The sequence below is a fragment of the Erinaceus europaeus genome, chromosome 13 (assembly GCF_950295315.1).
Source record: "Erinaceus europaeus chromosome 13, mEriEur2.1, whole genome shotgun sequence".
Classification (NCBI taxonomy): domain Eukaryota; kingdom Metazoa; phylum Chordata; class Mammalia; order Eulipotyphla; family Erinaceidae; genus Erinaceus; species Erinaceus europaeus.
Window position 1 is genome coordinate 32,254,107 of NC_080174.1, and position 14,326 is coordinate 32,268,432.

At 43.5% G+C, this 14,326-nt stretch overlaps 1 protein-coding gene across 2 annotated transcripts in view; it reads right to left on the bottom strand.

Annotated features, from left to right (window-relative positions):
* Positions 1-62: 62 nt before the first annotated feature.
* LOC132532417 (ankyrin repeat domain-containing protein 6-like) overlaps positions 63-14,326 on the bottom strand; it is a 216,900-nt gene continuing 202,636 nt past the window's right edge. The window contains exons 6-8 of one of the 2 annotated variants that reach the window (XM_060205493.1): positions 5,512-5,610; positions 3,098-3,196; positions 63-163 (exon numbers count right to left, since the gene is read on the bottom strand). In XM_060205493.1, coding sequence (XP_060061476.1) covers positions 83-163; positions 3,098-3,196; positions 5,512-5,610 — 279 coding nt within the window. In that variant the 3' untranslated portion in view covers positions 63-82. The remainder of the gene's footprint in view (positions 164-3,097; positions 3,197-5,511; positions 5,611-14,326) is intronic. The other variant, XM_060205494.1, reaches the window with a different exon arrangement.

Sequence of the window (14,326 nt, forward strand, 5' to 3'; positions counted from 1 at the left end):
ATAACCCTCGGTGGCAATAAAACAAATGAACAACAAATCAACCACTTCTGCCACTCCACTTACATTATTAACAATGGTCCCATCAGCTCCAGCCTCCAGTAAGATCTTCACCACCTTCTTGTGATTTAGTGGTAGCAGCAATATGAAGAGCTGTGTCTCCAGCCTGCAGTCAATCAGAAGAAAGCCTGCTCAACCCCATAGGATCATGGCCTACAGCCCTCAAGTTGTTCCTCCCATGGCCTCTGGTGGGTTGGCTTTGCAGAGTCACACTAAGACAGACCTTAGGGGGAAGTCAGGGCGCAGTAGCGCAGCGGGTTAAGCACAGGTGGCACAAAAGCGCAAGGACCCCAGCATGAGGATCCCGGTTCGAGCCCCTGGAGTTGTTTCCACAAGCGGTGAAGCAGGTCTGCAGGTGTCTATCTTTCTCTCCCCCCTGTCTTCCCCTCCTCTCTCCATTTATCTCTGTCCTATCCAACAATGACATCAATTAACAACAATAATAATTACAACAATAACACAACAAGGCCAATAAAAAGGAATTTAAAAAAAAGACACACCTTAGGCAGACAGGAGGCCTTTATTCATATCTTATATGTGTGTGTGTTTTTAATATTATTACTTATATATTTACTTATTATTTTTTAATTTGGCAGGACAGAGAATAATTGAGAAGAGAAGGGAAGTTAGAGAGAAAGAGATATCTACATCACTGTTTCTCTGTTAAATTTCCCTCTTGCAAGTGTACATGTTTGTTTTTGTTTTTTTTTTGCCTTCAAGTTTATCATCTCTGGGGTTTGGTGCCTGAACTATAAATCCACTGCTTTTGGGAATCTTTTTTTTTTTTTTTTTACATTTTACTGGATAGAGATAGACATCTGCAGACCTGCTTCACCACTTATGAAGTGACCCCACTGCAGGTGGGGAGCTGAGGGCTCGAGTGGGTCCTTGTACTATGTATGCTTAAGCCGGTTTGCTACCTCCTGACCCCCCACCATGGTTCTTTTTTTTCTTTGCCTCCAGGGTTATTGCCAGGGCTTGGTGCCTGTACTATGAATCTACCGCTCCTGGAGACCACTTTTTCCCCTTTTGTTGCCCATGTTGTTTTATCATTGCTATGGTTATCATTGTTGTTGTTGCCATCATTGGATAGGACAGAGAGAAATTGAGAGGGGAGGGGAAGACAGAGAGGGGGAGACAAAGATAGACACCTGCAGACCTTCTTCACCACCTGTGAAGCGACTCCCCTGCAGGTGGGAAACTGGGGGTTCAAACCAGGATCCTTACACTGGTCCTTGTGCGCCGCGCCACATGCACTACTGCCCGATTCCCTACATGGTTCTTTTTTAAGGAGCAAATAAAATGATTCTTTCCAATCCAGAATACTAGGAGTCACAGGGTTAGACGCAGGGGGCACAAAACCATACTTGTTGAGAATGGAGGAGGAGGACTTGGAGCCTTACACTGATGCCAGATGATGCACAGGTGACCAGGCTGTGCATGCTGGTCCTCTGGATACAGCACTTTACCCAGGCAGGTGGGAAATGGTTTCTCTCTGCTGGATCAAGCAGAACCTACCAAACTGGCTACTTTTTCACACTGGAGGAGGCACATCTCAGCTGCACACTGCTGAACACTCCCCGGACTAGGGGTGTTTTCTGCGTGGATGGAGACACAGAGAACTGGCCTTCACTTCTGACTAGCTGTTTTCAGCCTTAAATCAACCAGCTTATATGTTTTCACCTTTTCTTTATCCAGAAAAATAAAGTTCCCAGACAATCAGCTACAGAAGAGGTGTGCAGAAAACTAGTTTGGTGGGTCACTTCCAAATGTCTTTTCTTCTCTCAAACAGAATGATAAATAAATGAGACTCATACAGGGAAGTAAAGCAACTCCATTCTCCTGTCAGGTGGTCAGACAAATGCCCTGATCTCATTTGTCTTGGGAGGCATGAAAATTCAGCCTTCTGGGGTTGGGTGTTGGCATACTCAGTAGAAAACCCATTACCATGAGTTTGGGTCTGGGTTTAAGCCCCCAGCCTCACCTGCATGGCGGAGGCTTCACGAGTGGTGAAGAAGGTCTGCAGATCTCTCTCTCTCTTCCCCTCTCCTCTCAATTTCTCTCTGTTTCTATCAACAAAAGAAAATTTTTTTAAAAAAGGAGTGGCCTCTGGAAGTGGTGGATTCGTTGTGCAAGCTCCACCAGTGATAATTTTGGTGGTAATAAAAAGTGAATAAAGAGAGAGAGAAAGAAAAGAAGAAAGAAAGAAAAGAAAAGGAGGAAGAGAAGGAGAAGGAGGAGAAGAAGGAGGAGGAGGAGGAGAAGGAGAAGAAGGAGAAGAGGAATGTCCATTCCTTCTTATAGCCCACTTTCCCGAGAGCAGTGGGGAAGTGTTTCTCATTGCTGAGTCACTTGGTTGTGGGAGATCTGCAGAGCTAGTTTCCAGTCTTGGCTGCACACTGGAATCAGCAGGGGAGCTCTGAAAACCATGAAGCCCAGGTTCTATTCCTAAAAAATTAAAAATTGGGGGAGTCAGGTGGTAGCTCACATGGTGCAAAGCACAAGAGCTGGCATTAAGGATCCCGGTTCGATCCCCCAGTGCCCCACCTGCAGGGGGGGGAAGTTGCTTCACAGGTGGTGAAGCAGGTCTTCAGGTGTCTATCTTTCTCTCCCCCTCTCTGTCTTCCCCTTCTCTTTCAATTTCTCTCTGTCTTATCCAACAACAACAGCTATGACAACAATAACAATAACAACTACAACAAGGGCAACAAAATGGGAAAAATAGCCTCCAGGAGCAGTGGATTCGTAGTACAGGCACCAAGGCAAAAACAACAACAACAACAACAACAAAACACATTGGAAAAACAAATCCACCCCAGGATCTCCAGGAAATATTCAATACACAATGTGGTGGTAGTCACTGGAATGCTAACAACATGATTTCTCTAAAGGCCAGCTAAGCCACAGGAAGTCAGAAGGCCAGCAGCAATGAGGCTCCACCCTGAAGAGGACACTACATCCAGCAGCTTCTACTTGGATTTACACCAACACACCTGTCAGTGCACCTGTCAACATGGAGAGGAAGGGTACGTGCACTGACCTGGTTCTTTTCATGGACAGAACAGAAAGCACTGAGGAGGAGCTTAATGATGGGCAAGTGGTTATAGCGTGCAGCCACGTGCAAACAGGTATCGCCTGCCTGAAGACAGAAATCAAACACTAAGCACAGTCTGAGCAGTTACAAAACAAATTATGACTTAAAAGTAGGCAGAGTAGCATACATCCTTTATGCTTTGATTATAAGCCCCATCTTTTCTGTTCTTTAAACATTTAATTAATTTTATTTTATAAGACAGAGAGAAATTGAGAGGGGAGGGAAGGAGAGAGAGGGAAAGATAGACACCTGCAGATCTGCTTCACCACTTGTGAAACTTCCCCTCTGCAGGTGGGGATAGGGGCTAGAATCTGGGCCTTTGTGCATGTTAACATAAGCATTTACCTTTTTTTCATGTGTGTGTGTTTTATTAACAAGAGAGAGGAAGAAGGAACCAAAGCAGAGCAGAGTATCACTCTGGCACATATGATCCATGACTGAACTCAGGACCTCATGTTTGCAAGTCCAACTCTTTATGCTCTGAACCACCTCTTAGGGGCCACAAGCGAAACTGCTGTCAGACCATTAAGCTCTCATAGATGTTCTACTCCAAGATTCACAGGCAAACCCTTTGATTTCATGTTCCATGTGCTGGGTTCCTGCTTCATGGGAGATCTGCACAAGAGCTAAGGCAGATTCTACCTCCCCAGCACTTAATAAGAATCTACTTAGCTGGGTCTCTCCTCTAACCAAAAGGCTCAGGAGTATACTTAGTTAAGAACCTCAGAACTGCTTTGGAGATGAGCTATGCCCTTCACAGATCCATCAGGACCAGAAGGACAAGGCAGTAAGGTGAGCTCAGATTTCAACATCACATGTGTTGGGGAAAAATGCAAGGAAAAACTGATTTTAATAGGACCCTAATATGCCATGTGGAGCAACATGGCCTGGGGAGTCAAGGAGAAGGCAACCACAGCATTAGAAAAGGATAGACAGGTGGTCAGGGAGGTGGCACAGTGGATAAAGCATTGGACTTTCCAGTGTGAGGTCCTGAGTTCAATCCCTGGCAGCACATGTGCCAGAGTGATGTCTGGTGTCCTCTCTCTCTCTCTCTCCTTTTTCCTATCATTCTTCATGAATAAATAAAATCTTTAAGAAAAAAGAATACATAAACAATTACCAGATGTTTTTCACTTCTATGTGGAATCTAGAGAATTGAAAGACTCTGTGAGAACTGTGGTGGTTACTGTTGGGAGGGTGGTGGCACAGAACATTGGTGGTGGGTATGGTGTGGAACTTATACCCTGTAATCTTAGAATCCTGTAAACAACTATCGATCACAAAGTTTAAAAAATGCTTTGAAAAAAAAAGGATGGGGAAATGGCTGGAGAGATACCTCAGTGGACAGGGTGCCTACCTTGCCATAATGTAGCCTGAGCTCAAACCCCTGAACCACATACAGGATACCATGACATAAGAAGAAGCTCCAACTCTCTGTCCCTGTATTTGTTCCTCTCTAGCTCTCTGTCTAAATGAAAAAGTGGCCAGGGAGTGGTAAAATTGCATATGTGCAAAGCATCTAGATCTACAAAAGAACAAAGGACATACAGACTTAAAAATCTACTGATCCATCAACCCCATCCCAAGGATGTCTCAGAAACCCATTTGTTGACATCAGGCATGGAACCCCAGAAGAACTCCCTGCCTAGTATTACCAGTAGTAGTTAACAGCACAGCTTTCTAAGCATTGAGAGGTGCAGCCCTGGGGATTGTGCAGTGGCTACAGCACTGGACTTCAAAGCATTCTGGCATTACACGTACCAACACGATGCTCTGATTCTCTCTCCTTTCTCTCATGTTAATAAATATATCCTCTTTAAATTTTGTTTGTACCAACTACTGTATTTTGACTGTAAACTATTAATTCCCTCAATAAAGGAAAAAATACCATTTAAAATTTTCCTAGATTCATTCACTGGACATATGCTGTAAGAAATGATAAAACCAGGGGCAAGATACAAGGAGAAAAGAAAAGGCAGGGAGGAAAAAAAGCAGTGTTTAAATCTTTTGCTTCCTTTTTTCATGCTTTAGGAAATTAGCTAAAACAGGACACTTCAGATTATGCTCAAACACTTGAGGTTATTTTAATTTTTATTGTTGTTGTCGCCAGGACTTCATTGCTCCAGGCTGGTTGTTTATGATAAAAAGACAGAGAGCAAGAGAGGGAAAGACATCACAACACCAAAACTTCCTCCAGTGCAGTGGAACCTGGTGTTCAAACCTGGGTGGCATATATGGCAAAGCAAGTGAGCTGATTTGCTGACTTTTCTTCATTTTTATTTTCAAAGTGTTAATACTTGAGCATTCTTTCAGAGTAAACACAAGGAAGGGTGCGCCAAACTGGGGTCTTGTTCACGCACGTTATTTTTTAGGTCAGCGCGGGAGCCAGCCAACAGGAGGACACGGGTACTTTGGGCGTGGCTGTTCTGGCAGGCCAGGTGCAGAGCTGTGTTCCCCGCCTTGGAGAGAGGCAAGAGAAGGGAGGACATGTCAGTGACTCAGACCTCGGCAGACCTGTGCCAGAGAGCAATACTCGTGGCAGTCCATAATCACACACTTGGTTTCCCAATGAGTTGTCCCAGGAGGCGTGCTTCAGCACAAGAACACTGAATTTACCATCCCACCAGTACAAGAGTCACCTGCCATCAAATCTGGGTTCCAAGTCTTGGCTGTGCCAATCACTCATGGCTCTAATGCCCTTTCCCTGGGCAGGGCTCTTATAGTCTCAGCCTCAAATTCTTTACCTGTAAAACAGTGGGACTCCCTACATCTTGAGATCTTGAGTGTTATTTGGAGCATCTAGGAGATTTCTTTTCTTTTCTTTTTTTTTTTTTGATAGAGGTAGAGAGAGATAAAGAGAGAGAGAGGGAGAGAGGATGAGACTATAGCACCAAAGCTTCCTTCAATGTGGTGGAGACTAGACTTTAATCTGGGTTATGCATGTGGCAAAGCAGCGTACTCTTCAAGTGAGTTATTTCACCAGATCTAGGAGAGGATTTCTCTCTTAAAAATTTTTTTTATTTATTCCCTTTTGTTGCCCTTGTTGCTTTATTGTTGTAGTTATTATTATTGTTGTTGGATAGTACAGAGAGAAATGGAGAGAGGAGGGGAAGACAGGGGGAGAGAAAGACACCTGTAGACCTGCTTAACCACTTGTGAAGCGACTCCCCTGCAGGTGGGGAACTGGGGGCTGGAACTGGAATTTTTGCCGGTTGTTGTGCTTCGTACCATGTGCGTTTAACCCGCTGCGCTACTGCCCAACTCCCGATTTCTCTCTTATTTATGTATTTTATTGCTGCGGATTTGCTGGGGCTTTGTGTCCACCTAATTAATTTCACTGCTCCCAGAAAACTTTTTTTTTTCTTTTCCCAGATAGAGGAACAGGAAGAAAGCGAGAAAGAGGGGCCAGGTGGTGATGTACTTGGTTGAGCGCATAAGCAACAATGCACAAGGACACAGGTTCGAGCCCCCAGTCCCCACCTGCAGAGGGAAAGTTTTGTGAGCAGTAAAGCACATCTGCAGGTATCTCTCTGTCTCTTTCCATCTCTCTCTCTCTCCCCCTTCTCTCTTGATTTCTGGCTGTCTCTATCCAATAGACAAATAAAGGTGATAACTAAAACATTTAAAAAAGTGAGGAAAAGAGAAGCAGTGAGAAGAAGAGACACTAAGTACCACTTCACCACTCATGAAACTTCCCTTTTTTTTCAGCCACCAGTTCCAGATGCTAGCATGATGCCAACCTGAATTCCCTGGACAGACAACCCCACCAATGTGTCCTGGAGCTCCAATTCCCCAGAACCCTGCCCCATTAGGGAAACAGAGAGGCAGGCTGGGAGTATGGATCAACCTGTCAACACCCACATTCAGAGAAGAAGCAATTACAGAAGCCAGACCTTCCACCTTCTGCATCCCACAATGACCTTGGGTCCATACTCCCAGAGGGTTAAAGAATAGGAAAGCTATCAGGGGAGGGGATAGGATACAGAGTTCTGGTGGTGGGAATTGTGTGGAGTTGTACCCCTCTTATCCTATGGTTTTGTCAATGTTTCCTTTTTTTAAATTAAATTATATTTTAATATTTATTTATTTTTTCTTTTGTTGCTCTTTTTGTTGTTGTTATTGTTGTCATCATTGTTTGATAGGACAGAGAGAAATGGAGGGGAAGACAGAGAGGAGGAGAGAAAAATAGACACCTGCAGACCTGCTTCACCGCCTGCGAAGTGACTCTTCTGCAGGTGGGGAGTTGGGGGTTCAAACCGGGATCCTTACACCAGTCCTTGCACCAAATTTTCCTTTCTATAAATAAATTTTAAAAAAGAAACTTCTGTTTTGTATGGTGCTCCCCTGTGGTGATGGGGGCTTGAACCTAGGTCCTCATATATGATAAAGGCCCACAAAATAGCTCCCTTGCATAGTGCATTGCTTTGTCATATGCACACCTAGCTAGGCTGATACCCACTGCAATGAAGAAAGCTTCAGGGTTGCAAATTCTTTCTCTCTCCATGTCTATTTGAAAAAGTCAGCCTGGAATAGTTGAGTCCTACAGATGACAAAAAACTAACAAATAAAAGAAGTGTGCACTCTACTAGGTGAGCTAGCTCTCAAACCCAGGATCTTTTCTTTTATAAAAGAATTTTTTTTTCCAATGGGAAAATGCTGTGTACCTGCATGACATTATAATCCTAACAGAGATGACTGTGTCCAACATGAAGAACAGATGTTGGTCCAACATGAAGAACAGTTATGGTTATCATACTCTTATCACTGGACTAAAAAAAAAAAGGCAAAACCTTGGGTGAGTGAGACAGCATAATAGTTATGCAAAGAGACTGTCATGGATTAGGCTCCAAGGTCCCAGGTTCAATCTCCACACTACCATAAATCAGAGCTGAGCAATGAGTGTAAGTAAATAAATAACCCAGGTCACTTCCTATATATTCAGGCTAAAGGTATCCTAACTATAAACATTTTTCAAGTATATATTCTTGAATTGTTTGGAATAGATGAAAAATCAAATATGAACAAGGATCTCAAATAGCAGGCAATACAGTTGTCACCATATAAGACCTACTTGCTGTTTCAGATTATTTTGTTTTTAATTTTGAATAGAGACAGAGAGAAACTGAGAGGGAAGATAGAAAAAGAGAAAGAGAAACACCTGCAGCACTGTTTCACTGCTTGTGAAGCATCCCCCCCCTGCCAGTGGGGCCTGGGGGCTTAAACCTGAGTCCTTGTAAACTTGTAATATTTGTGCTTATCAGGTGCATACTGCCTAGCCCCCAGGATTCTTTTTGTTCTTAGATTTATTTATTTATTTATTTATTTATTTATTTATTTATTTATAGTACCAGCCAGACCGGTATCTCTGCTTCACCATTCATTCATTGTGCAGGTGGTAACCAGGTGCTTGAACCTGGGTCCTTACGCATGCTAACATGTGAGTTTTATTAGGTGCACCACTGCTCAGTCCCACTGTTTTGAGTCTGTCTTCAACATACCAGATCAAAATGACAACTGAAGGTTAGAATAATCTTCATGGTGGTCTTACTGAAAGAATTTGTGACAGGAGCAGAGTTAGGTGAGACCTGTGGGGGATGAGAGCTACAGAGCTTCTTCAATGTCCTAGATAAGTCTCAAGAAAAACAAGCAGTACAAGAGAAATGTGTCAGAACCCATAAGCACTCAGGAAGTTAAATACTCAAGCTGAGCTCACAAGCTGGGTCAGGACTGCCTGTGAATGGCTGCCCCCTTGCCTGTTTCACTCCTCATGCACACATCTTTGTCCACTCATACCTGAGGAAATTCTATTCCTTACCTTATGAAAAGAGGAATTTTCTAAAAGATTCATTTATTAATGAGAGAAAGAAGAAGAGAGGAGAGGGAACCAGGGCATTACTCTGGCACATGCGAGGATAGGGATCAAACTCAGGACCTTGTGCTTGTCTCAGACAGTCCAGTTCTTATTCATTGCACCACTTCCCTTACAGTAAGCTTTTTATTTTTCTTTAATTGCCACAGGGTTATTTCTGGTGTTGTTAAAATTTCCGGACGGCTCCAGCTGGCCGGGCTGGCTTCACGGTGGTGAACAGAGACGCGGAGACAACGGCTGAGCAGGGAAGCTGTATTTCTTTATTCAGGAACAACGATTCACAAACTAAGACAAACTAATCACCAAACAGAACTCGGCTGTCTCTTTGCGTTGGCGCAAGCACTCTCTCTTTTCTCTGGACCTCAGGAACCCTCTCCCTTACTCTCGAACTCAGAAACTCTCGCACTCTCGCACTCTCGAACTCCGGAACTCAGGAACTCTGTCTAACTCAGGAACTCAGGAACTCTGGCTAACTCTGGCACTCTGGAACTCAGGAACCCTCTCCCTTACTCTCGAACTCAGAAACTCTCGCACCCTCGCACTCTCGAACTCCGGAACTCAGGAACTCTGTCACTGGGGAACTCAGGAACTCTCGGACTCCGGAACCCTCTCCCAGGGTCCCTTGGGGCGGGGCCAAGCAGGCCCGCGAAATTAACAGGACTCATCCAATTCTCTTGGAGGGGGAGGGCTAGAACAAGCCAATGTAAAGCATACGACATCTGGGACTTGATGCTTATAGGACAAATCCACCACTCCCCTTCGGCTATTTCTATTTGTTTTGAAATTTCATTTATTTATTTTTATTTTGTATGATTAAAAAAATTTCTCTATTAGGGGATTAATATTTTACATTCAACAGTAAATACAATAGTTTGTACATGCATAAGATTTCTCAGTTTTCCACAAAACAATACAACCTCTACTAGGTCCTCTGTCATCCTTTTTGGACCTGTACTCTTCCCCGCACCCACCCCAGAGTCTTTTACTTTGGTGCAATACACCCTATTTGTTTTAATGAGACATACAGAGAGAGACAGAGAGACTAGAGCCCTGCTCATCTCCGGCTTATGCTTGTGAACCCCCCCCCCCCCGGCCCTGCAGGTGGTAGGGACCACAGGCTTCAACCTGGTCCTTGTGCATGAAAACATGTGCACCCTACCAGGTACACCACCTCCTTCTTGGAAAACCACTCAGGGCAGGGGAGATAAGACCTAGCCACCAGAGTAGGCTTTGTTATTTTTTTCCCTGCTAGCTTAGTTTTCAAAAACCCAGGCCCTGCCTATTTCCTGGGAAAGGTTTCCGTGTGTGGCCTGGTATAAGTCTCACTGTATGTATAACTGTCTCAAAGTTGTTAGCTTTGTGGGAGTAAATAAACATGCTGACTGTCACACTGAATGAATGAGTAAAATTATAAAAAACCTGATGGTTCCAGAAATATATAAAACTTATATTGCCAAAAAGAAAGTATCAATTTAAATAAATAATTCTGGGACCTGAGAGGTGACACAGTGGATACATAGTTGGACTCTCAAGTATGAGGTTCTGAATTCAGTTCTCAAAATCCCATGTGCCAGAGTGATACTGTGGTTCTCTCTCGTTCTCTCTCTCTCTCTAAAGCAGTCAATCTTAAAAAAAAAGTATCAATTATGCAGCTTAGGTGATGGAACAATGGATAAAGTGTTGGATTCAAGCTTGATGTCATGAGCTTGATTCCTGGTATAAGAGTGGTGGTCTGGTGTTCTCTCTCTTCTCATTAACAAGTATTAAAAATTTTGTTATTTTATTGGATAGAGACAGAAATCGAGAGAGAAGGGGAGATAGAGGAGAGAGAGACACCTGCAGCACTGCTTCACCACTTGTGAAGTTTTTCCCCTGCAAGTGGGGTCTGGGGGCTCAAACCTGGGTCCTTGCACAGTGTAACATTTGCACTCAACCAGGTGCTCCATCACCTGGCCCTCATTAAAAAATATTTCAAATGAAAATACTAATTGTGGTAAAAAGCATTTGGATCAAGAAAATGAAAAAAATACAGGTTTGAATAAACAAATTATGGTACACCCATAGAACTGAATGTTATGCAGTAATAAAGAGGAATAAACCAATCACACATAATAACTCAAAAGAAACTCAAAAATGTTAAGTAAAAGAAGGCAGAGGTGATTGGTGGTTACTTGGCAATGGGAGTGGCTGGGTGTAGGGTTGCCATCAAAGGGCACAATGGAATGGATCATGGTGATGGGCACATAATATATCCTGATTATGGTGGTGGTTACACAGCTGCATGCATCAGGTTTTGAGGTACAGTACATCTATAGAAAATTCTTTTTTTTTTTTTTTTCCTCCAGGGTTATCGCTGGGGCTTGGTGTCTGCACTACAAATCCACTGCTCCTGGTGGTCATTTTTCCCTTTTTATTTATTTTTTAAATTTTTTTTCTATTGGATAGGACAGAGAGAGAAACTGAGATGGGAGAGGGAGACAGAGAGGAGGAAAGAAAGATAGACAGCTGCAGACCAGCTTCACCACTTGTGAAGCAACCCCCTTGCAGGTGGGGAACTGGGGGCTCAAACCAGAATCCTTGCACTGGACCTTGCACTTCATACTTCATGTGCTTATCCTGGTGCACCACTTCCTGCCCCTGGAAAGTTCATTCTTTTATCAATTTCTCTCTGTCCTGTCCAATAAAATGGAAAAAAAATGGCCACAAGGAGCAGTGGATTCATAATACTGATACCAAGCCCCAGCAACAACCCTAGAGGCAAACAAAGAAAAAAAATGTGATTTAAGGGCCAGCAGGTGGCTCACCCAGTAGCACACACATGTTGCCACATGCAAGGATCTGGGTTTGAACCCCAGGCCACCACAAGGGAGTTCCTGTAGGAGAGAAGCTTCATGAGACGTGAAGTAGTGCTTCACCTTAGTTAATAAGTAAAAATTTTAAAATGGCCACCAGGAGGAGCAATGGATTTGCATAGGCAGTGAGCCCCAACAATAACCCTGATAGCAAAAAAGAAAAAGAAAGAAAGAAAAAAGATCAGAGGATTGGAAGGTGGTGCACTGGGTAGAACATACACCTTGTTATGTTTAAGGGCTCAGGCTTGAGTTCTGAGCCACTACATGGGATCACTTGGCTGGGGAAGGATTCATGAGCAGTGGAATAGTGCTGTGGTATCTCTCCTCTTTTTCTCTCATCTGTCTGTCTCTCCCCTTCAGTTTTAAAAAAGGGGGCAGTGGGAGTGGAGAAATCATGTAGGCATGGAGCCTCAGTAATTACCCTGGTGGCAAAACACAAACACATGCACGCATGCACATACACGCATGCATGCATGCCACCTAGATTATGTTAACAGGGATTTCTCTCATTCTGGCTGATGAGCAGTGATTTCCCAGAGAGGAGCTGCTATGCTTAGTAAGAAGGACCTTTCTTATATATCAGAACATTATTCAGCTTTAGAAATGAAGGAAATCCTGTCATTTGTGGCAAAAAAAACCCAAAAAGGATGAGCCTGGAGGGCATTTTATATCACATGAAATTTGTCAGATACGCAAAGACAGTGTATAATCTCACACATCTGCATACTCTTAAAAAATACAGGTCATTAGTCAACAATTTGTTCTGCTTTATATCTTAACTCTTTTTCAGCCACCAGGTTCCAGATGCTACCATGATGCCAACCTGAATTCCCTGGGCAGACAACCCCACCAATGTTTCCTGGAGCCCTGCCTCCCCAGAGCTCTGCCCCACTAGGGAAAGAGAGAGACAGGCTGGGAGTATGGATCACGATACCTGTCAACGTCCATGTTCATCGGGGAAGCAATTACAGAAGCCAGACCTTCTACCTTCTGCACCCCATAATGACCCTGGGTCCATGCTCCCAGAGGGATAAAGAATAGTAAAGCTATCAGGGGAGTGGATGGGATACGGAGTTCTGGTGGTGGGAATTGTGTGGAGTTGTACCCCTCTTATCCTATGGTTTTGTTGATGTTTCCACTTTACAAATAAAAAATAAAAAATACAGGTCAGTATTATTAAAATAAATAAAATAAATTATTAAAAATTATTAAAATAAATTATTAAAAATAAAAAAATACAGGTCAGCTCACTGGGTAGGAATCTTCTTTTGACATATGTGGGAACTGAGTTCCAGCCCTGGAACCACATAGGAGGTGTTATGGCACCTGAGGAGGATGCTCTGGTGCAGGGGTACCCCTTTTATCTCTCCTCTGAATGAAAAAGGCAGCCAAGATAAATGAAATCACATATACACAAAATCCTTATTCTGAAAAACAGAACAGAACAAACAAACAAACAAAAGAACTCATAAAAACAAAGAGCAGAGAATGGCTGGGGACTGGGGGTTGTAGGGAGAAGTTGGTATAAGGGCACAAACTTTCAGCTGTGAGTAAGAGCTGGTGATTCAGTGCAAACATGGTGAATAAAGTAGATAAGGATATAGTAGAACTAAAATCTGTAGAGTTGAACTTATAATTTTTTTTTGGTTGTCAATGGGGTTTCACTGCTCTGAGTTGACTTATTATTATTATTGCCATCAGGGTTATTGCTGGAATTGGTGCTGGCACTACAAATCCACTCTTCCTGGTGGACACATTTTCCTTTTATTTATTTATTTTATTTGGTATAACAGAGAGAAACTGAGAGGGGGAGGGGTGAGAGAGGAAGAGAGAGAGAGAGAGAGAGAGACACTTGCAGACCTGTTTCACTGCTAATGAAGCTTCACCCTGCAGGTGGGGGAGTGGGAGCTTGAACCTGGGTGCTTGTGCATGGGAATGTGTGCACTCAACTGGGTGCACCACCACCTGGTCCCCTGAATTGACTTTTTCAGATGGAGAGAGGAGGGACTTTATCAGAAAGAAAAAGAAAGGGAAAAATACCACAGCACCGAAGCTTCCTCTATCGCAGGCAGGTACATTATTCAGGTGAGCTATTTTGTGGGACTGGTCTTAAGTACACACACACACACACACAGAGTAAATGAGCAAGATGATTGATGTGTTAATTGACCTGAGGGGATAGAAATTCCTTTCATGGGGCTACATGGTGGTACATACATATTGAGCATACATGTTACCATATGCAAGGACTCAGGTCCAAGCCCCCAATCCCCCCATCCCCATCTTTAGGAGGGGAGCTTCACAAGTAGTGAAGTAATGTTGTAGGGATCTCTCTCCCATATGTGGGCATTCTCCATACTTCTGGAGTGCTGTCTGGGACAGGAGGCTGGAGTAGACAGACTCAGGGCAGCTCAAGGTGTTAACTGTGTCAAAAAGAAGCTGTGTGCTTAGCCT